We start from the raw sequence: 24,266 nt of genomic DNA, 5'->3' as shown, positions 1-24,266 counted from the left end.
TACCTCACATGGGTGCTTTGAACACAGTTTACATATGTGGGTGCGACTTGCGTATGTGTTCCCTTCTGCGTGCAAGCTAAGAGGGATGGGCGCTTTAAAAAAAAAAAAATAAATAAAAAAAGTTTTACCTTTAAAAAAAAAAAAAAAAAAAAAAAAAAAACTATTTTTTTGATCACTTTTATTCCTATTACAAGGAATGTAAACATCCCTTGTAATAGAAATAAGCAGAACAGGTCCTCTTTAATGTGAGATCTGGGGGTCAAAAAGATCTCACCTCTACACTTAAAAGGATTTTTGACTTACCGTAAAATCCATTCCACTGATGTTCATTGACAGACAGCTCCTGGTATTCATAACCATTGGGTTATCTGCCCCCTACAGGAGTATGACACTAGGCAGAAAAGAATTCTGGCTACACCTATGGACAGTCCTAGGGGATATACTCTCTCTCTGCTATAGCCACTCAGTTTTGTTACAAGCAGTGTCAGGAGAGTAATAACTCCAGAGGGGTGGGTGCTGCGGCCATCAATGAATATCAGAGGATGGATTTTACGGTAAGTCAAAAATCCAATTTCCTCCTTCGTTCATTGACAGCCGCAGCGCCTGGTATTCATAACTATTGGGACATCCCAAAGCTGTGTTAACCATCAGTGGTGGGAACAACAAGAAAATTCTCAAGGCTAAACATTAGTCAACCAGGCAACAGGAGCTCAACTGAAAAAAAAAAAAAAAAAAAAAAAACACAAACAATACACCCTCAAAGAGGATCAGGTCCTCTAAAGAGCAGCCTGCAAAACCTTGCAGCCAAAAGGAAGCATCCGCAGATGCAACCACATCCACCTTTATAAAAGCGTTTTAAAAGTGTGCACCGATGACCAGGTGGCCGCTTTGCAAACCTGCGTCACTGACATCTGATGACGGAAGGCCCAGGAGCCACTAAGCACCCTAGTAGAGTGCGCCTTGACAGGTAGAGGAGGAACCTGACCCCTGATGGAATAGACCTGAACCACTGTCTGTCTGATCCATCCGACAATGATCGCAAAAGGAAGCAGACAACCCTTTGAGGTCCGTCCCGTGAGCACAAAGTCTGACTTCCGGAATGACTCCGTAGCTGCCAGGTACACCCTAATTGCCCTGACCACATCCAAGGCATGCATGGCAATTTCCTTCGGATGTTTAGGTCTGGGACACAGGGAAGGCAATACAATGTCTTCATTCAAATGAAAATCAGACAACCTTCGGAAGGAACGACGGACTGGGACAAAGAACCACCTTATCCCTGTGAATCACCAGATAAGGTGGACGACAGGAGAACACAGCCAGCTCTGACACCCTGCGCCAGAGGTGAGAGCCACCAAAAAGGCCACCTCTTCTGGTGGGCTTCTGTAGGGCTGAAAGCACCAAATTGAGATCACAAGGCGGCAACGGAGCCCGCACTGGAGGGACCAGATGTCAGACACCCTGAAAAAAAGGTACGCACCAGGGAGTGTGTTGACCGCGAAAAGCCAAAGCATCACCCTTGATGGTACTCAAGGCCAACTTCTGTTCAACCCCCAATTGAAGGAAGGTTGAAATCCAAGCCACAGAGAAGGAGCGAGGATGAACCCCAAGTGACTCACACCACTCAATGTACGTCTTCCACGTATGATGGTAGATCTTCCTAGAAGTAGATTTCCTAGCTTGCAACAGTGTAGGAATCACCGATTCAGATAAACCCCTAACCTTCAGCACCTGGAGTTGCCAAGCCGTCAAAGCCAGCGACTAAAGCAGGATGGAAGATCGGTCCTTGGGACAGCAGATCCTCCCTGAGAGGAAGCTTCCAAGGAACGTCAGCGATCAGTCGCACCATATCGGCATACCAAGCCCGACGAGGTCAGTCCGGAGCCACTAAGAGAACTGTGAATCCCTTGTGTCTCGATCCTGCGTACAGTTCTTGGCAGAAGCTTGAGGGGAGGGAAGGCGTAATTTAGAAAATACTGACCTCACAGGGCCACCAGCGCATCTGTGGCGTCCGCCAGAGGATCCGAGACCGAGACACCAACAGATCCATCTCGGGGGTGCCCTACTGGAGACACAGCTAATGGAACACCTCCGGATGAAGGGACCACTCCTCCTTGGTCCAACGCATGCTGACTGAGGTAAACCGCCTGCCAATTTTACACCCCGGGAATGTGTACAGCGGAGTGGGCTGGAACTAACTGTTCTGCCCACCTTAGAATGCCAGCTACCTCCAGAACCACCAGGACACTTCTTGTGCCCCCTTGGTGATTGACATAAGCCACAGCCGTGGCATTATACGATTGAATGGCACTGGACAACCCTGAAGACGATCCGTCCAATGATCCAGACACAGCCTGATAGGTATTCTGGACTCTTCCAGCGTCCAGATCTCCAGCGTCCAGATCCCCTCAGCAGAATGCTTGTTGAGGATGCCACCACAGCCAGACAGGCTGGCATCCGTGGTGACCACTGTCCAATACAAGAGGAGGAAGGGTTTTCCTAGCTGAAGCGCCAGAGAACAAAGCCCCAATATCAGGAACTCCCTCGTTCCCTGAATCAGGTGGATCTGATTGTCCAGAGACTGCGGAGTCTTGTCCCATTCGGCCAAAATCTCCCTTTCCAGGGACCTTGTATGGAACTGTGCAAGCAGAACCACCTCGAAGGTAGACACCATCCAGGCCCAGCACCCGCATGCAAGTCTGGAGAGACTACCATTTGTTGGACAGCAGGAGGCGAATTGCAGCCTGCAATTTCTGCAGTTTGTCCAGAGGAAGGAGCACTCTGGCTAAGGCAGACTCCAGAGTCAGGCCCAGATAATCCAGCTTCGTGGATGGAGCCAGAGCAGACTTCTAAAAATTCAGAATCCAGTTGAACTCCCACAAAGAGTTCGTATTGTGATCTCCAGATTTTCCACCAGAGCAGGAGGGAGACTCCGCTCGCAGAAGGTCATCGTCCAAGTAGCCCAGTACTGCAATCCTCCATTGGCATAGGAAAGCTAACACTTTAGTGAAGACCCGAGGAGCAGAGACGAGACCAAAGGGTTACCCCACAAACCGAGAATGCTCCTCTCCCACAGAAAAGCAGAGAAAATGCTGGCGACTGGCACATATTGGAATGTGAAGTTCCTTGATAATCGATAGAGGTGACAAAGTCTCCCTGACGCAGGGATGCCACCACCATTCGAATGGTTTCCATTCTGAACGTCTGTACCCACACAAAGCAGTTGAGCGCCTTGAGGTCCAGGATTGGATGCACTTTGCCTTCCTTCCAGTGAACTGAACAAATTTGAGTAAAAACCCTGGAAACCTTCCAAAGTTGGAACCAGGAAAATCACCCCTTGAAGGAACAGGTCTTGTACCGCTCCAAACAGACCCGGTAAGCGGTCTGAGGACAGGCGAAGGTTGGAAGGAAAAAACATTTCTGGTGGACAAGAGTGACACTTGACCTTGTAGCCGGATTAAATGACTTCATGGACCCACTTGTCTTGCACCAGGGGAGTCCAGGGATCCGGAAATCAGCCGGATACCGATTGGATGCACCAATACTGGTGAGGGTGCACCTTCATGCTGAAGGAGCCTTTTCCATTGGTCTGGAGAAGCCTGATCTTGGGTTGCCAGACCAGGTTCATTTTGATCCTCCTGAAGAGGCCCTGAAAGGCTCCGAGCCCATGTCAGTCGACCCTGAGGGACGAAAAAAAAAAAATTAAAGTTAGACTTACCGGTAACTTGTTCTCCAATAGTCTTTCAGGACAGCACCTTGAGAGAGATGGCTCCTCCCCCTCACCAACAGGAAACACCCCATCCACCAGATTTTAAAAGGACGCTTCTCCCACCATTCCTCAGTTGTAGAAGAGTGCCTCCGGCCCATGCTGGAACACAAATAAATATGGTTAATAACAGCAAAATTATACAACAGGGCAGGCTCCTGCTGTCCCTAAAGACTATTGGAAAAGAAGTTACCGGTAAGTCTAACTTGGACTTTCCATTAACGTCTTTCAGGACAGCACCTTGAGAGGATTATCGAGACTTACTTAGCTTTGGGAGGGACCACAGCCTGAAGGACCTTTATACCAAAAGCCTGGTCCCCGGCTGACAAAAGGTCCAACCTATAATGTCGTGCAAACGTAAAGTAACTTGACCACGTAGCAGGCTTGCAGATCTGGTCCGGAGGGGCACCAGCTTTCTCTGCCCATGTAGTGGCAAGAGCTCTAGTAGAGTGAGCTCTAATCCCCTGCAGGGGAGAGAATTTAATCTGGGAGTAAGCCTCTAAAATAGCTGACCTAAGCCATCTGGCAACTGACCCCTTTGATGCCTGACAACCCTTTTTGTTGCCAGAAAAAAAAAAAACAAAGAATTTGAAGATCTAAATTCCCTGGTAACCTCCAGGTAGTGTATCAGGATTCTTCTTACATCTAGGTTATGAAACAGTCTTTCCATATCCCCTGACAGATTAGGACAAAAAGGTCTGTAAGACAATATCTTGGGATCGTTTTTTCGCTGATGCTACCTTTGGTAGAAAACCCAGATACGTTTTGAGAACAATTCTATCAGGATAAATAGACAAAAAAGGTTCAATGATTGACAAAGCATGTAGTTCACGGATTCTCCTTGCTGATGTTATTGCAATAAGAAAAACAGTCTTGAGGGAAAGGATTTTGTAGTGAAATAGTCTTCAAAAAGGTTCCTTTGTGAAGGCCTGAAGAACTACTGATGAGTCCCAATTGGGAAAACTCTTGGTAGGTGCTGGTCTGGAACGGGTAAGAGCCTTAAAGAATCTGGTGACCAGGGCTTCTGAAGCAATTGTTTTTTCTAAGAATACTCCTAAGGCGGCTACTTGCACCTTTAGGGTACTAACGGCCAGACCCTTTTCTGCACCATGTTGTAGGAATTCCAAAACTGACAAAATACTTTCCAAGTTTTGAGTCCTTGAACGACACCAGGTGTTTATAAAGTTTTCCAAACTTTTGCATACATGTCCCTAGTAACCTTCTTCCTACTGGAAGGTAAAGTGGTTTCTAACGCTTTTGAGAGTCCTTTATTTCTTAGTATTTGCTCCTCAGATACCAGGCGGTGAGGTTCAGCCTGGCTACCTCTGGGTGACAGACTGGGCCCTGAAGAAGCAAGTCCTGATGAGGAGGGAGCTGAAAGGCGGGCTTGGCTGCCAACTGAAGCACAGTTGAAAACCAGGTTCTTTTGGGCCAATATGGAGTGATCAGGATCACTTATGTTCTTTGTTCTTTCCTTCTGTATCTTCCTTAGTACAGGAGGGATAAGCTGAAAGGGGGGAAAAGCGTAGCTAGAACATCCATCCCCAGAGAATTGCAGTTTCTGTGGAGTGAGAAGTAAAGAGGAAGTTTTGCGTTCTCTTGCTGCAAACAGATCCACTTGTGGTTGTCCCCAAGTCTTGATGATCAGTGCAAAGACTTCTGGATTTAAGCTCCACTCTGCTTCCCGAATTTTTTGCCTGCTTAAGAAAACCGCCACATCATTCAGTGTGCCCTTGATATGGAATGCTGACAAGGAAAGCAACTGACTTTCCGCCCATTCCAGAGTCTTGGTTGCCAATAATTGTAGGGTTCTGCTTCTTGTGCCCCCTTGTTCAAATATGCCACTGTCGTGGCATTGTCCGATAGGACTTGTACATGAGTCAGTCCCTTGGAGGTTTGGAGAGAAGGCAGCCAAAGCCAGGGTGACTGCCTTTAACTCTCTCCAATTTGAGGACTTCCTTGACTATCTGGGACCAAGCACCCTGTGCCAGATTTTGATTCCAGTGGGCTCCCCAACCCCATCTGCTGGAGTCTGTTATTCTTTGGTCTATCGGGAAGGTCCAGGCCAATCCAGGCCGTTGCTTGGTTCCTCCACCACCAGAGGGTCCTCTTGACCTTGGTGGGGATTTTTACTTTTGTCTCCAAAGTTTCTGGACTGTGATCCCAGACTCTTAGCAGGAAATATTGGAGCAGCTGGAAATGGAGCCTTGCCCATTGGATGGCTGGTATTGTCGAGGTTAGGTTTCCCAGAGCTGACATAACCCTTCTGACCGACTATTCTTAATTTGTTTGCAGCATAGCCACTATACTTTGGATCTTGGCTTTCTTGTCTTCTGGGAGGAAGATTTTTTGTTCTACTGAGTTTATCTGAAAATTCAGGAACTGTACCCGCTGTGCTGGTGTGAGGTTCAATTTCTGGAAATTTACTATCCAGACCAGAGCTTCTAGGTGAACGCTGGCTTTGTTTAGATCTCTATGAAGCTTCTCCTCAGAAGGGGCAAAGAAAAGTAGGTCGTCCAAGTATGGTATCAGAGATTCCTTGCAGACGGAGGGGGCGCTAGTCACTCTGCCATCACCTTCATAAAAATTTGAGGGGCTGATGACAGGCCAAAGGGAAGGGCTTTGAATTGAAGATGAAGGATTTCCTTCCCCATATCCACAGCCAACCTCAGGAATCTTTGGGAATGAGAGGCTATAGGGATATGTAGATAGGCATCCCTTAAGTCTATTGATGCCATGAAGCATTCTTTGGTTAACAGGGTTCTGAACGTGAAAATTTAGTCCAACCGAAATTTCCTGTACAGAACTGACCTGTTTAATGGTTTTAGGTTGAGGATAAGCCAGAAATACCCCGATGGATTCTTTATCAGAAAAATATGGGAATAAAATCCCTGATGTTGTTCCTCCGATGGTACCAGACTCACAACTCCCTGTCGCATCAGGTCCTTTAAAAGGTCCTTCATAGCCAGGGCTTTTGTTGCGTCTCTTGGGAGGTTCGTGACAAAGAACCTTTTAGGAGGAGGCTCCGAAAACTTGATTTTGTAGCCTTGGGACAGCATATCCAGAATATACTGACTTTCTGTCATAGCTGCTCAGTAAATGACAAATTCTTTCAATCTTTCTCCCCACCGGCAAAGTCTTGCCATTGCGTTTTGCTGGCTGATGCAGGAGGATGGAAAAGGATGCTTCCTTTCCCCCTGGGTCTTTGCGCTGGCCAATTTCTTCTCTTCTCTTGGGGCCTGCTATCCTGCTGAGTTTTTTTTTTTTAGGTAAAAAAAGCCGCTTAGGTGGCTGCTTTTTCTTTTTATTAGGAAAAGACCTCTTTTTGTCTGCTCCTCTGTCTAGAACAGAATCTAACTCAGGGCCGAAGAGGAGATCTCCTTGGAACGGGATTCCGCAAAGTTTGTTTTTGGAAGCTGCGTCTCCAGGCCAAATCTTTAACCAAAGAGCTCTTCTGGCCCAGTTGGTTAGTGCTGCTGACCTTGCCGTCCTCTTCACCGATTCCCCCGATGCATCTGCAATAAATGCTATTGCCGTGGATAAAGTGGAGAGTGAATCCAGGATTTCTTGTTTTGGGGAATCCACTGTAATATGGGCCTTTAGCTGGCTAACCCAGTACTCCAAATTCCTGGATATGCAGGTCACTGCCATTGCAGGCTTAAGATTGCCATAATGGATTGCCAGGCTCTCCTGAGCTGTTGGTCCATTTTCTTATCCATGGGATCCCTTAACACTGCCATGTCTTCGAATGCTAGGTCAGTTGACCTAGAAACCTGGGAAAAGGCCGCATCAATTTTTGGAACCTTATTCCAAGGGGCCCCGGGGTCCTCATCAAAAGGAAAACGCCTCTTAAAGGCTTTGGGGGAGAAGGGTTTCCCTTCAGGCTCGGCCCACTCATTTCTGAAATGGTTTGATGCACCGGAAAGGTGCGACCTTTAGGTTCACCCAGGCCTGCATACATCTTATCGTGCAGATGCGATTAAATTGCTACATGCTGAAAACGCTTCCTCTTTCACCAAGGCGTCAATACATCCTTGGCAAAAGTTCAGACAACTTTGTTTTGCATGAGGGGCATTTTCTTTTAGCTATCGCTTCAGAACTTTTAGCCTGTAAAAACATGAAAGAAAAAACACAAAAACCTAAGCAGTCAACCTATACCCTCAGGGCCACCTAGGTGCACAGGAAGACATAAGCCCCATGTGCCCTGACAGGCCCCCAGCCACCGGGGGGGGGGGGGGGGGGGGGAGCAAAAAGGAAGGAGAGAGACCTCACAGTAAGACCAGGTAAATACAGTTACCCCTTACCTGGGCCTTGCTGGTGCCTGTGCCAGTCCCAATTGCTGCAGAAGCTGTCTCCATCGCGGCACTGGCAGAGTGTTGTGTTTGGTGGCTTTAGGGTACCGGTTCCGGAGACCCAAGGCGCCCCTGCGCTGGACCAAGCACCAGCCTGCTCCTCCCCTCTTCCCTGCGTACGGTGGAAATGACACCGCGCGCCCCATGTACGAGCGCCGCCCCTCCCGGAAACCTCACTTCTGGACAGACGAGCGTCACTCGATCCGGATAAAGTGGCGGCAAATTCAAATTTGAAGTAGCGGTGGAAGAAAAAATAGCCACCGCCAGCCAGAAATGCCATCCAGGGGGTGCACTCCCAGTGGTCCTGGCTCACCTGAGCACTGAAAGGTAAGAGGAAGCCCATGCACTGCAGTCGGCCGTGTGAATGAGAGGAAGCAACTTCTCCATAAAAAAGGTAAGGTGGACGCAGGGAGCCCGGTCTCTCAGGAAAGCACCTTAAGAGCCCCAGACTACCCACACAGGTGTTCCTCGGCTGGAGGAAACAAACTGAGGAGTGGTGGGAGAAGCCTCCTTTTAAAATCTGATGGATGGGGCATTTCCTGTTGGTGAGAGGGAGGAGCCATCTCTCCCAAGGTGCAGTCCTAGGACGTTAAGGGAAAAAACTTCTTATAAGCAGAGAAGGCAGGCCCACATCTGCAACAAGGTTCCTTGCCCTTAGTAGCCTGCAGAAGAAAAGTACTCTCCTCTCCCCGCCCCTCCCCCCATGAGACTTTTATGTCATCCAGGGTAGCTCCAAACAGCCAATTTCCTTGGAAAGGAAGATCAGTCAAGGCCTTTTGTGAAGTCTGATCCACAGACCAGCACTTGAGCCAAAAAGACATGAAGGACCACTGCCAAAGCAGAAAGGCGAGCCATCAGGGGAGCCGCATCTAAAGAGGCATCACATGTGGTTTACCAGCAGAGGCAGGGGGGAGCTGTTCCCATTCCAGGTCACGGGATAAGAGCTTAGCCCACTCAGTCAGAGTTTGCGACACTAGGGCAATGGTGAATACTGGCCTCGTTGCTGAACCAGCCAGAGTGTACATATTGCGGGCCACAGCCTCTGCCTTCTGGTCAGCTGGATCATTAAAGGTCAGGGACTCTTCAACTGGAATCCTGGTTGTCTTGTTTAATCCGGAGGGTCCACCAGCGATGGGAAAGTCCACTTCTTAAGAAGGGACTCCTCATGGGGGGGGGGTTGGGGTAATGTCTAGTAAAGCACTTAGGGACCCCACAGGGACATCCCCACTCTTTAGTGACAATTCTGTCAAAATAGGAAGGGAAAGGAAGTCCCTTTGCTGCTCTGGATGGCTTGTGAGTGCCAAAAGGGTACCTGCACGTTCGTTGCAGCTTCAGCTGCATCCTCCATCTTTAGGGTCTCTCGCACAGATACAGATACAATCAGTGCATCCACCAGCGCCTTTTCGGGCACGGTTGCAGACGTGGAAGAATTCGGAGGGAATATATAAAAAAAAAAAAAAAAATATATCAATTTTGATCACTTATTGTGTGTGTGCAATCACCAGATTTAGAGCGCGGTCTTTAACCCTTTGTTCATTTCTTTACTAAAGCTGGAGTGCGCAAAATCAGGCTCACTTTTGCATATAAACCTGTCAGCTTCTAACCTCAGCTTGTTCAATTAAACTTTGGCAATAAAACTTAGAAACTGACTGGTTTCTATGAAGAAGTGAGCCAGATTTTGCACTCTGCAGCTTTAGTAAATAAATCACCATGTATAAAATAATGTGCACAGTTGATCACAATCGATTATGCAATTAAACTGCTGAAGGAGTATTTGGGTTTCAGAGCTGGGGTGAGCAGAGGTCTAAGGGCTTTATTTCCATAAAGATACATTTCCAGGGCCACATCTCTATGGTGCCTAAAGGGCTGGGAAGATCCACATAATGGTGTAGCCCTTAGACTATTATTCCTACTACCCACTGACAACCAGCTGGGGGGGGGGGGTCAATATATAAAGGACCTCCCCCTACTGGTCAACATTTGCATGTAAATGGAAGGAGATTTTTACTTCAAATCATGAGAATGTTTTGACCAACTGAAGAATAATGCAGATTCCCATACAGCACATAACTAGTCACCATAGATAGCCTTTATACATGAATTAAGGGAAGAATACATAATGCATGAATTTGGTTTAATGCATGTTTTAATAATCAGTACAGAATGAGTTAATAAGCAATCTAAACACATAGGCGGTTTCTTCCTGGCACTCCACAAGAGTGTGAGCGTGCCCAGACTAAATACAGACTGCTCTGAATGAAGTCTTTCATCCAGAGCCCCTCCACTGCCACTCTTGGAAACCTGTATCAGGAGCCATGAAACCCATCACATCTGAAAGAAGAGAAATCCTTTTACCAGCCTAAGCTTTAAAACACCATATCCAGCCACTGTGAAATCTGCAATGTATTTAAAAGGGTAATTAAAACTCATGACTTCTAGCTAACTGTAACCAGGTCAGCATTGCCGTCAGTCACTTTGAAGAAACTGTGGCTGAAATAGAAGCGTAGGCTCTCTTTTTACAGCATACTACCAGCACAATGCATCCAAGTGATCGGAGGCCAATGTTTCTTTCCTGTAACATATCTTTCCGCCAACTACTAAAAAAGGTAAAAAAACTCTCCATAGAGTTTCCATCCAATGGCAACAAAATGTTTTTCAATTAGTTCAAGTAGTCATCCGACTCGAACACACTGCAGATTTCTGGTCTTTAGTCTCTGGCATTCTAGATATATTGCTTTTTCTTCCAATAGTCACCATTTAGTTGTAGAACTTAGTCCCCTCTCTAGAAGACTCAATTTTGCCTGCTGACACATTGCAGCACTGCCTTACCTGTGTGCGCGCTTTGTAAACACTTGATCTACCCAACGTCACTAATGCAATATGACTGACACTACTGCAAATCCTATGCTGCATGTTCAATCCCTCCGTACTTGAGCAACAAGAAAATAAGATTCTTGCTTGTTCTGGACATCTTTTCTTCAGCTCTGCTATGGGAAAGACGAACACAATTTATAAATTCACTTTTTTCTTCTGTGATATCCATCTCCAAATTAAGGCTCTTCTCTACAATCACTGCTAGAGCTGTGCTCTTAAGGCCCGTACACACGTACCGATCGTCGGCATACAAACGTCGGTGGACGAAGGATCTGCCGATTGTACGCGTGTTAGTATGGTGCCTCCGACAGATGTCTGCGCACAATCCGCGGACAAAAGTCTTTCTTGCAAACATGAAAATTTTTGTATGCCGACACCAGAACGGACGATTGTTCGCCTGTCAGTACACAATTCGGCCGACAGACCGCAGATTTGCAAGACTGGGCATGCTCAGAAAATTAAAAACACAGGGAAATTTAACCATTACATGACATCACTTCTGCAGTCAGCTGAAGTCTGCGGACAAAATTCTTGTGCTGTCCTTGTGCTGTCTTTGCACTTTTCAACAGACACCGACATCCCGGGGAGAAAAGAGGAACATTTGTATGCCGACCATCGGTACGTGTGTACGGGGCTTTAGATTGCAGCTACCCAGCCTGAGTGTCCACACACTTTAAGCCTAGTACACATGGGCCTTATAATAAAATAAAAAAAAAAACACCAAATTTTTTGTATAATGTGAAAGATGATGTTATGCTGAGTAAATCGATACCAAACATGTCATGTTTTTTAACTGCGCAAACTTGTGGAATGGAAACAAAACTTTGGTACTTGAAAATCTCCATAGGCGACGCTTTCAATTTTTTTTTTTTTTTTTTTACATGTTTAGCTTTAACTAGTCACACTAATGATTGTGGCAATACCTCACGTGTGGTTTGAATATGGTTTACATTTGCGACATAGGGATTGGGCACTTTAAATTTTTTTGCTAATTTTTTTTCCCCCTATCACTTTTATTGCTGTCACAAGGAATGTAAACTTCCCTTTTCACAGTAATAGGCAGTGACAAGTACTTAAGACCCAAAATCCCTCCTTTGCACTTAAAAGCATTCAAAAACGCCAAACTTGGCTGTTGTGAACACTGTCATTTTTCTGTCAATCTGGCGCCTATAAGGCTCCAGTAACCGGAAGTGATGTCATGACAGTTTCCGGGCTACTAGATCCCAGACTTGATCAAAGTCAATTCCTGCTTTGTTCTGGTCTCCGGGCCAGCCGGCAGACATGCCGGCTGAGCGTCCAGGTCTCCTGGTGGGACAAGTGCCCTGAGCGGAGCGGCAGGAGGTGGCAGGGGTGGACATTTCCCACTGCTTGTGATAATGGTTGATTAGACGCATCGGTTATCACAAGAAAGCTGACCAACCGCTCCAAAAAAATAAAAAACACTGTACCGAGGTGATGCTTGCTGCTGCAGGCATCAACCCAGTACGACCCCTTGAAGCCAAAGGACGCATATTTGCGTTAAGCAGATGACTATTCTTTCCTTCCAATTGTTTTTGATTTCAAATTTCAATTCGTCTGACCACAACAGTTTGCCACTTCGCAAAAGACCATTTTAAATAAGCTTTGGCCCAGAGAAGACGATGGCATTTCTGGATAATGCTCAGATATGGCTTCTTTGCAAGATAGAGCCTTTTTGGATGGCACATCGAAACAGTGTTCAGACAGTGATTTTAGGAGGGATTCCAGAGCTCAAGCAGTGATGTCCATCACAGAATCATGCCTGTTTTTACTGCAGTGCCATCTGAGGGCCTGAAGATCACAAACATCTAATATTGCGTTTCGGCTTTGTCCCCTATGCACATATTTCTCCAGATTCTCAAAATCTTTTGTATTAAGTAGTTGATAGATTTTAAGTCTTTTAACAATTTCAGAATAATGTTCTAGTGAAATTGCAAACAATTTTTAGACACAGCTTTTCACAGATTGGTGAACCTCTGCCCATCTTTACATCTGAGACACTAACTCTCTAAAATGCTCTTTTTATACTCCATCCTGTTTCTCTCCTGTTGCCAATTAATTACCTAGTTATGTTCTTCCAGTTCTTCCTTGTTAGTACCAAACTGCCAGCTTTTTGTTGCCCTGTCCTAACCTTTGTTAGAGGCGTGGCTGCCATCAAATTTTAAAATGACCTTATTTTTTTCTTAAAATGGTACATTTTCTCAGTTTAAACATTTGATAGGTTTTCTATTTTCTGTTGTGAATAAAATATGGGTTTATGAGATTTTCAAATCATTGCATCCTTTTTTTTTGTATGTAGATTTTACACAGTGTCCCAACCTTTTTGGAATTAGGGCTGTACATTGGCAAACTGTCTTTTAGGACCCATTCACACCTCAACTTGGTACGCTGCAACATACAGCCCACGCAAAATTATTGGGCTGAAATGCACCACACACACACATTAAGAAGAGGGTGCATTAAAGAGCGCCCCCCCCCCCCCCCCGGTTTATGCCTGGCTCTGTCCCATTCTCTGGCTGTTTGGGACAGGTTGTCCAAGACACAATTTCAAATCGCTCCATACATCTCTAGCTCCTGTGCTCAACAACAGCAGGTTCCCCCCGGGTCTCTCTCCCAGTTCTTTCCAGTGGTGGACAAATAAGGGGCTTATACGGATAGCGGATTTCTGTGATCACAGGGGTATTCTGACGAGACAGGCATTGATTGAGAAGCACGCTTTACCTACGTCTGAATTTTATCGCTTTAACCAAATTGTGCACTTCCTACGTACTTTGTCTCAGATTTCGGACTTAACGACTATGACTCCCATGAATTACTCTGTAATACGACAAGCTTCACGGCTATATCTCCATACTTCATAATATGTTGTCTGAATCTTCTGCGAAGCTGACATATATGGTTCAGTGGGAGGCCGACCTGCAGGAGGGCATTGAGCTGGTCGACTGGCGACTTATGGCTCAGGCCGCCTCTAAATCGCTGATCAATACCTCAATTATTGACGCGAACTACAAAGTATTGTTGCGCTGGTATATGGTACCGGGGAGAATTTCGAAGTTTGTACCTGGCGCATCTTCCCTGTGCTTCCGTGGCTGCGGTCAGGAAGGAACTATGTTCCACATTTGGTGGCAATGCCCTAAGGCGCGCCGCTATTGGATAAGGGTGTATAACTTTATATACACCCTTACACAAGTTAACCTGACTAAATCCCCACAACAAGCCTTGTTAGGGTTGAAGGTGGACGCAGCCGCGGGGGCGCAGAGAAGGCCTATTTCGTTTAATTTCACGGCTGCCAAAATAACGCTAGCACGATCCTGGAGATCTCCAGTCCGTCCTGCCGTTCGACCAGCTCCGTCATAAACTTACCTGGATAATGCTCAATGAACGTATGTCGGCCATGCTGAATGATAAAATGAAACAGTTTGACAAGGTATGGGAGCAGTGGCTCCGCTATCTCACCGGGGGCAGCTAATGGAGTCTGGGGCATCGGGGTTTTGGGGATGGGGGGGGCGGGGTCCTACTAATTCTCTTCCTACTACTTTTTCCCTTTCTTCTCTCTTGCTATTCCATCTTATCCCTATCTCTTTGGCCTTATGGATGTATACCGTTGGCCAATCAAATTTTCTCACATTCAAACCCTACATGTGATTACATAAGTAGCGCTGGGGCTGGGAAATGGCAGTGGGCTGCACGGCTTTTATTGCTTTCCACATTTTTTAGTCCCCATTACTTGCTGTACTATGATGCTCGCATTCCGATTGTTAATTCTTGTTGGGTATTGTTCTGTAACCTGTTGAACTGCATATAGATTTCTCACTCTTCTCGGAACATGATACACAGTGACTGCCTAGGCTGCGAGTGTCTTTTTCCTACGTTAATATTTTGTAATTGCAGTAGGACAATTGCGACTGTTATGCATATGTTAACGGTATTTCTTTCTGTACCTTTGATTTTTTTTATTTCTCATAAAAATCTCAATAAAAACCATTGAAAACGAAGAAGAGTGTGCATTTTTCCAGTGTACTGCAAAACAAAGCACACCTGGGCATTTTACAGGGCTATGTTGCAATGTACTATTTTTTTTTTAAAGGTGTTTAGAGTTTTATTTACAATGAAAGAAGGGTTGGAATTAAAGAGCCACACCACTGCTATGAGGTCCAGATACATATTTATTCCAATAAAAGGTCAGGGGTACAATTCAAGAAATCGCCAACACGTTTCAGGGGTCTAAGTGCCCCCTTCACCAGGGCTTGACTGGCAACAAAATGAACAAACCAGTAGTGAAGTTGACCTACAATGTTATTTATTCCAGTGCAAGTTTAAATTACAGGCCTGATTTGCCTCGTTTGGCTTGCAGGCTGCCAAACAAGCTGCTGATTAGGCTTCTGCTTTCAACTCACACAGGAATACCATTGTAGGTCCAGTATTTAATTGTACGCCCAGCCTTTAATGGAATAAAGTTGTATCTGGAGTGGACCTCTTAATGGTGTGGTGCTTAAGTTTCAACCCTTCATACATTACACTACAAGCCAAGGGGACGCGAGAGATCCTCTGGGAGGGGGGGGGGGGGGGGGGGGTTGGTAGAAGCCGCCTTCGCAGGAACCAGATCATTTTACACCAAACATTGATACCTTAAGAAAGCAATACCAGTAAAATAAACCTAAGGGTCCAGTGCTAGCTTTCCACTTTCACAATGAAAGGCACTGCATTGCACATAAGATGCATTACCAAATGTAAGGTGAATGAGCTCTTAACGTGTGTGGGTCATAAATTCAGTCAAAACCTGCAACAGTGATTGAAAAAAAAAAAAAAAAAAAAAAGGGAAGAAAGTGGGTTCAATATTACATTAAGGCTGTAAGACAATGCATATCACTATCAGTTTTTACCATCTGCTAATCTGATTCAGACTTACACGTCTATTTGCTATACTTGAAAAATGCAGCAATTATCTATAGAATGCGTGACAACCTACAGTGTGATACCACTGACGCATCCGTTCACTGTGAATACTCCATATGATCACTAAAATGCATCACAGAAAAAGGTTATATTACTAGAAAGATTTGTCTGTAAAAGTTTAAGTACTGTGTAATGTTTGCTGAGATTACCATTTAAAAAAAACGGGGAGAAAAAAAAAAAACCCCACACAACAACTACCAAACTATAAAGACAAATTTGAGTTTGCATGCACTGCCTGTGTGATGGGAACGATTCCAGCATCCTTGCGCAAAATTCATATAAGGATTGGTTTATGAAAAAAAACAAACAAAAAAAAAAAGTGTGCCATCAAGTATATTTCTGGTTAAAACAAATATTTCAGCCAAGCACTCACTTCAAAGGGGAAGACTGGCGTGCTGCTCTCCTCAGGCAGAGAACTCCAAAACAGGTGCATAAAAGAAAGGAAAGGGAGGCGCTTGACTCCCGAAACGCGTTAGAGGTCGCAGTTTCCAGGACATGTTTCAACATACGTGTGATGGGAATTTGCAATACGATTTCAATTCTTCATGTTTGTGAGTATGCATTCAGCATTTTATTAAAACATTTTACACAGTACCACGGGTAATGCACTAGGTGTTTGCGCCTCCTTTTCCCTTTTATATTTCTGGTCAACTAGTAACCAACCAAAATCCTTTCTGAACTGCTAAAATGCCAATTGGCTGTTATAAACAGGATGCAATTTTTTCAAGGGCTCAATCAACACAGCCACTATTATGGTGTAATGACAATGGTGGCCATTCACTGTAAAGGGAGTCACATTTTTATTTTTTTTTTGCTTTGTGCAAACTTTGATATATCACAAAGTAACATTTTTTTTTTTTTTTTTTTAAACTTACGGGCATTCTATAAATGGGCAAGCAACCCCCTGCGGTCAGGGTGTAGTGGATAGACCGCTTGCATAGACCCTAAGCTGGAGATGACAGACCAATGTTATCACTGTAGTAGGACCAACTTCTAAAGTGATTTCCAAATTCCCGAGGAGCCCATCAGGCATGAGATATGCATACTTCTATCGTGCCAAGCTGGACCAATGCAAGTATGCAATACAAATAATTAGAATAACCGTACAAGATACATTTTTTTCTTTTTTTTTTTTCTGTGCACACCAGCACAGCTCGGTGGTTTGAACTAGCATATTGGAAACTAGGCCTTTTTCCTAGTATAAATGAGCCCTTAGACTTTTCATTCACAAGACCGTGAAAAGTTAATAATTGAGCCCTCTGAAAGAATACAACATGCTGTTTACAGAAAAGGAAAAAAAAAAAAAATGTGGTTGATATTAAAGATCATGTTCCCAGAGAAAAATAATGATCCTCTTACTTATCAAGCAATTTACAAAGATCTCATGAATGGAACAGGAAAGTCTACAGGATGTTTTAAACTTTGTTTGACAGATACTCAAATTCAGGAACCCTGAAAGCATACGACAAACAAGAAAAGCAGATGCACAGTCAAATTTTTTTGGATATCCAAGCCGCTGCTTTGAAACGTGAGCATTCTGGTCATGTCTCTTCCAGGGAGTCAGCAGGACAAAATCGGCAGCGCTGTACAAGTCTCTCCTGGGCAAACCCACCCCTCGGTCAGTGAGGGGATCCCATAGCCTCACCTCCTCCCAACTGCTTCTCTTCTGCCAGCTGGAAGAACCCCGCCTGACTCACAGGCTTGGGCGGGGAAGGCAAGGGGCAAGCCAAGTAAAATGTAATAACAAGCCACTGAGACTTCTAATTATAGGACTCCTCCCACCGCCCAGACCTCTGCCAAAAACTTTACAGAAAGCCCATTCTTTAATTATGATCAAAGATCTACACAGGCAGCTGCTAAAAAAAGTGCTGAACCTATGAATATAGCTGACCATACAGGAGAAGATTGAGCGGCTTGTCCTTTCTCTTTTAGCTGCGGGTGGCGTACTCCATAACAGATACCTAGGATGACAGTCAGAACTGACAGATAGGGGTGTTTGGTACTTGTGCCAAAATGTCCAATGAAGGGACAACAGCTGCAGTCATGAGAAGTGAATGCAGTCATGTATTAATAAAACAGCTTGTCACATGCTATCCTGTACCTTGGAATTAAAGTGTACATGTGGCCTTTTAACCAGGGCAAGTTAGCACCCTAAAGTGTACAACAGGCAGGTCCAGGTGCATGCATGCTTTTTTGGTTTATTTCCAGAGTGTCCTGAAAGTCGAGGGGGGAGATGTCATGCAAACTACCACCAGTGCTCTGATGATTGGCCCTCCCCCACTTCCCTCCCAACTGGCCAATAAGTGTTATGTAAGGCCCCACTGGCCAATAAAGTGATGCAGGTGGCAAACCAAAGCGCCTTTCAAATGATTTCCCTACATTCAGGGGGTCATATTAATATACTGCCAGAAGCCAAACCGACTACAACTCTAAAGAAAACACTGGAGGAGATTTACTAAAACTGGAGCAAAAGGAATCTGGTGCAGCTCTGCAGAATAACCAAACCAACTCCAGCTTGTTAAATTAGGTTTTGATTTAAAAAAAAAAAAAAAAATTAGAAACCTGATCGGTTATTATGCACAGCTTCACCAGGTTCTGTGTTCTCCACCACTGTTTCAAACTCAAACAAAATCAAATTTAAAAAATTTTCCCAACACGATTCAAACTTCAGTACAAGCCTCATAGCACACAGACTGACAAGCCTAATAAAGCCGAGTTCCAGGCAGCGATAAGGCTGCCATCATATTATAGTGCTTTGTTAATGCATGCAAAATAACGTCACACGTATGTACATTATTGCACCCAAGGAAGACCAATTTATTATAATGGACTGCCTTATATGCAATAAATGCAGCAAAATAGCTCATGCACATTTTTGTGCTTCACGCATTTTTCTGTGAAAACAGTCTGGGTACCATAGACAATGAATAGCATTGCAACATTTGTTTTCCACACATTGGGTGAATGCAGGCAAAAGTCACAAGCAATGTAAATACCCGAATATGATTTGGTATCATTTGATATCAGCGTACTAAGGTCCCTGTACAAAAGAGCTCAGACTTGGAGAAGTAGAAGCAGCACAATGATAGGAGATGAGAACAGTGAAAGAGGTATGAGCTTATCAGTCTGCTGATTATCCCTCAATTTTTAGTCCAGGGCAACGCTTGTAAGTTTTAATATAAAAAGGAGGACCTTCACCCCAAACCCCTTTATTTTTTATTTTCTTGTTTCCAATCCCCACTTAGAGCCGGTTCACACTGGGGTGACCTGTCAGGCGACCTGGTCACCTCACAGGTCGCCTGCCATAGAGAAGCTGTGGACCCGTTCCAATAGGAGCGACACAAGTCGCTCCGACTTAGAAAAAGGGTCCGGAGCTTCTTTGGGGCGACCCTGAGCGACCTGCATTGACTTCAATGTTATGAAGTCCATGCCGGCCACTCCGAGGTCGCGGTGCGAGCTGCGCACCGTGACTTGTGAGGTCGCCCCGGCAAGTCGGATCGCTCTAATGTGAACCGGCTCTTAAAGTTATTGTAAAGAGCCCCTTGTAAAAAACAACCCATTAACCACTTAAGCCCTGGAAGATTTTATCCCCTTCCTGACCAGGGCCTATTTTGCGATTCGGCACTGCGTGACTTTAATGGACAATTGCGCGGTCGTGCGACGCTGTAGCTAAACTAATTTGACGTCCATTTTTTCCCACAAACAGAGCTTTCTTTTTGATTACCTGTGCGATTTTTACTTTTTGCGCTATAAACAAAAAAACAGCATCAATTTTGCAAAAACAATATTTTTCACATTTTTTTTTTTTTTTTTTATATGAAATTTCCCCCCCCCCCCCAAAAAAAAAAAAGTAAAAATCAAAATTTAACATTTTGGGCCAATTTTTTTTTTTTTTTACCATACGTTTGGTAAAAAAAAAAAAAAAAAAAAAAAAACGCAAAAAGCGTATTTTGATTGGTTTGCGCAAAAGTTACCGCGTTTACTAACAAAGGGAAAGATTTTTGTCATTTTTGTTGTTTTTTTTTTTTTACGCGTAATGCCGGCGATCTGCGATTTTTTTGCGGGACTGCGACATTGCGGCGGACAGATCGGACCCTTGACTGACATTTTTGGGGTTACCAGTGACATTTCTACAGTAATCAGTGCTATACATATGCACTGTAACTAAAATTACACTGGCAGTGAAGGGGTTAACTTTTTTTTTGAGAGGGAGGGGTTATGTGTGTCCCTAGGGGCGTGATTCTAACTGATTGGCTGTGGCTTGAGGTGTAGGAACAGTGATCAACTGTCCTACATAGTAGAACCGTATGATCACTGTTTCTACACAGGGGAGAATGACAGGCGGCTTGTTTACATCAGCCGCCTGCCTTTCTCCCTCTCCACCCGACAATCGCGAGTGACCGGCGGACAATCGGGTCCGCCGGTCACACGCGGGGGGGGGGGGTGGGGGGGCGTGACCACGCGGGAGCGCGCCTGCTCCCTAGACCCTCACAGGCTTGCGACGTATCCCTACGTCGCTCTGCCTGTGAGGGGCTGACCGCCGACGTAAATAGTTGTGCGGCGGTCGGCAAGTGGTTAAGTTTAAAATAGAAATGAAAGGCAAAACATTTCTGTATAGATTATAAAGGGCCCCCCCCCCCCCCTTATTTATAAGTGATCGCATTACCTCTGTTTTCAGCTGCATAAGAGCTGGGGAGGAGAAACAGCAGTAAACTGAACATGGCTGTGCAGGGGGGGGGTATATGTCAGAACAACTATTATCATGGTTGGAGGAGAGCAGGCTGAGTTCCCAGCACAGCTAGAGAACTGGCCATGATGTGCTCTCCTGCCTAGTGTGGTCAGTTATATTAGGAAAGCAGAGGGACTGGCAGGAACACCAGGGATTTCACACAAAAAAGGAAGCAATACAAAAAAGAGGACACTATTTTATACAAGTACATGGCACATCATGCACATATCCAGAATATGAAATGTTGGGTTTACATAAAAAAAAAAAAAAAAAAAACCCCAGGAAGAGATAGCCAGCCCCCTGATGGTAACACACACACACACACACACACACACACACACACACACAGTTAGCCTGAAGACTTGATGTAAAGGGGAGGGAAATACTAATTTAATGGAAAGAGAGTAGAGAGTGAAGACCTGCTTTAATTGCAGCAGACAAAAAAGGACTCCTGCCAGACAGGGCTGTGCTGTGTCAGAGCTGCGTAAATCTCATGACTGGACGAGCAGAGATACAATTCCTTTGGCTCATAAAACACCTCCCATACATGCATTTCATCTGTACATTTAGCAGTCTGCCTGAAGCTCAGCTTTAAGTATAGCAATTGGCAATGATCATTTCATAAGTAAAGTAACCCATACCTAGTAGATAACCACAGTGCACTCAATGAAAGTCAATAGTAAATCTATGGACTAGTGAATACTGCACGTTGTGCTTTGCCTTGTAAAGGTCTCTTGCCCAGTGCGGCCATTGTCAGAGGAACTCTCCGCTTGTTAAATGTGTGCATTGGAACACAAAACATTAACAGGCAGAGTTTGAATTGTTCTGCCTGCAATGCAATTTTCTCTCAATAAGAACACTGCGTCCACAAACGCAAAGCAACACAGGTCAAATGTAGTCTGAAAACGGTCATATGCATTACACCTTGTAAATAAATGGGAATCTGCTGACCTTTGTTTGCCATGTGTTTCAAACATCACAAGTCATTCATAGGACAAAACACTTGAAATGCAGGAATGCACTGACCCTTCATGTATCACATCTGACAACAGTAAGATAACACACCACTTAGCAAAAGCAGTGGGCACTCCCACCCCCCCCCCCCCCCCCACCACTACCTATGGTGTGTATACTACTGGAGGAAAGAATGTCAGGCAGAGACAGAACAATGGAATATTTGGAAAGGATTACCTCTACCGTAGACAAATGGCAACCTCAGAGCTTTGCCCTGTCTTGCTAGACTGATGTGCAGGTAGGTGACCCAGACTGCTGAGGTAAGCAGCACCAATAAGAGCAGAAGTTTAAACTGCCTGCGGATCTTCTTCACTGGCAACCAAGGCATCCTGCTGGCACCATCACCAGGCACAGCGGTGGGGCCGCGGACAGGGCTCCCTTACACACTTCCAGGGCGCATGAAGACAGAGGGGGTGTCTGTGAATATGAGAAGGTAAATACTGTCAGCGACTTTATTAAAGCAGACAAGAACGTCATAGACTTACACAGCGGAGGTTACAATAATATGCAACAAGGATGCAGCAACACAATTTCCTTCTCACTGGATGACTCTAAACCCCTAAAGATAACTTACAGACCAGACACCTGTACACATCTGTCAATGCCACCTGTTGAACTGGCTTCAGCAGAACTCCAAAATTAATAAAACATCAAAAGTATATAACTACAAAATACTGAAATACTCAAAAATGTAAACATTTCACTAGAAATCTCCAGTCTGGATATCCCGTTTTTGTATTGTAATCTTTAAATTTACAAGAAGCATAACCCCCCCCCCCCCCCCCCAGCAAATATACACATTCCAGACTTCAAATCAATACCATCAAGAATCAATCCACCCAAAACGCACATTTCAGCATTGCCCACTGCCACTGAATACCTCTTTATCGAATTACAATTGTGGTAGCCAACATAGAGTCTCACTTCTCCTCCTGCATTCTCAACCACGTCAAATGAATGCACAGACACAAGTGAGACACACCCTTTGATAGCCACAGCAGGTGGATAGTCATGGGCAGCTGTCAGCAAAGTCCTCAAAGTAGATCTAAAGCAAAAGTAAAATCCTATATAAGCATTACCATGTACATGTCATTTCTGGGAAAGGATTTACATATTGTCAATGCTGAACCTTGATTTCAGGGTAAAATCACCCACCCCAAACCGATCACTGGCTTTTTACTTACTGAAAGATTAAGTCACATGGTGCTCCAGTCCAGTCTTATACCGTTCCTTCGTTTTGACAGGTCCTTCTTCAGGTGTCCACCTCACTGCCTGCGTGACGTGGATGCTTCTTTTTGGCTATCCAGCGACGGGGTTCTTTCAGGATTCAGAACAGGAATGACATCATTGCAAAGGGATGGTCAGAGACCAGCCAGTAAGGGACCATCTACAGCTTTAGATTAGCAGTCCCATGCAATACTGGTAAGGGGCCTGGACAGGAGATTTAGGATATCCACACACTATGCAACCTTCTTCAGGTCTACCACCAACCATCTATTGCAAAGACCTGCCATTGGTTATTAATGCAATAGACTAATAAACACAGTTTTGCTAAATTGCATATAGAGAAGAGTGTATAGAGTGTACAATCACATGGTATCGCGCAGAGGATCCTCCCGACTTCCGCTCCTTCCTGTGCCGCCATGTTGTTTATGACAATCAATAGGCCCACCCGCTTTTCTGGGTTCAGCAGGCGGTCCTCCCCCCTCCACTTTCAGGAATTAAGGGGCTATACCTCCTGGGATGTAGGAGGTGCTATCCCAGGAAGCAATGAGCACGCTCTTCGCCTAGGGCTAGGCGAATGATGTGCCTACGGTAGAGCTGCACGATTACAAGTCGGTCCACACTAAGGCAACACGACTCCTTACTACTTCGGGGGCGACTTGTGCATTACCATGCACCACGACTTTGCAGCGACTTGCAGGGACTTCACATAATGGAAGTCTATGCAAGTCGCTCCGAGGTCGCCCGAAGTAGTACAGGACCCTTTTTCTAAGTCGGAGCGACTTGTGTCGCTCCTATTAGAACGGTCCTGTAGCGGTCAATGGACCGCGACTTGTCAGGCTGACAAGTCGCGCTAGCGTGGACTGGCTCTTAGCGTTTAAAAAAAAAAAAAGCCTCCGACAAATGTTTATCAACATTGTTAAGGCTGCTAGATAACTATAAGGCCCCTTTCACACTAGTGCGACTTGTCCTGCGATTTTGGACTGCAAAATCGCATGACAAGTCGTTTTCCATTATTTTCAATGAGCCCCATTCATATCAGTGCGTTTTGAAGTCGCACCGACTTCAAAGTAGTTCCTGCACTACTTTGCCACAATTTGATTGCCTTTTGAGCCATAGCCATAGCTTTCAAAATCGCATCAAAATCGCGCTGCAAAATCGCGGTAAAATCGCGTCGCATAAGTGTGAAAGGGGCCTAAACACAATGTATCATTTCCTTTTTTTAGTTCAAAGGAATGAATTTCAATCTGTAAGTGAGGGCAGTTTAACCTCTTCAAGACTAAGCCTTTTTCTGACACTTGTTCCTTACAAGTTAAAACCAGTATTTTTTGCT

General features: G+C 45.0%; 1 protein-coding gene across 1 annotated transcript in view; it reads right to left on the bottom strand.

Annotated features, from left to right (window-relative positions):
- Window positions 1–24,266, bottom strand: part of B4GALNT4 (beta-1,4-N-acetyl-galactosaminyltransferase 4) — a 192,209-nt gene that overhangs the window by 163,370 nt on the left and 4,573 nt on the right. Inside the window, exon 2 of the mRNA XM_082269845.1 lies at window positions 21,887–22,126. Coding sequence (XP_082125971.1) covers window positions 21,887–22,037 — 151 coding nt within the window. The 5' untranslated portion in view covers window positions 22,038–22,126. The remainder of the gene's footprint in view (window positions 1–21,886; window positions 22,127–24,266) is intronic.

Source organism: Pelophylax lessonae (genome assembly GCF_965119305.1).
Source record: "Pelophylax lessonae genome assembly, chromosome: 10".
Taxonomy (NCBI): Eukaryota; Metazoa; Chordata; class Amphibia; order Anura; family Ranidae; genus Pelophylax; species Pelophylax lessonae.
This window is presented reverse-complemented; position numbering and strand designations above follow the sequence as displayed.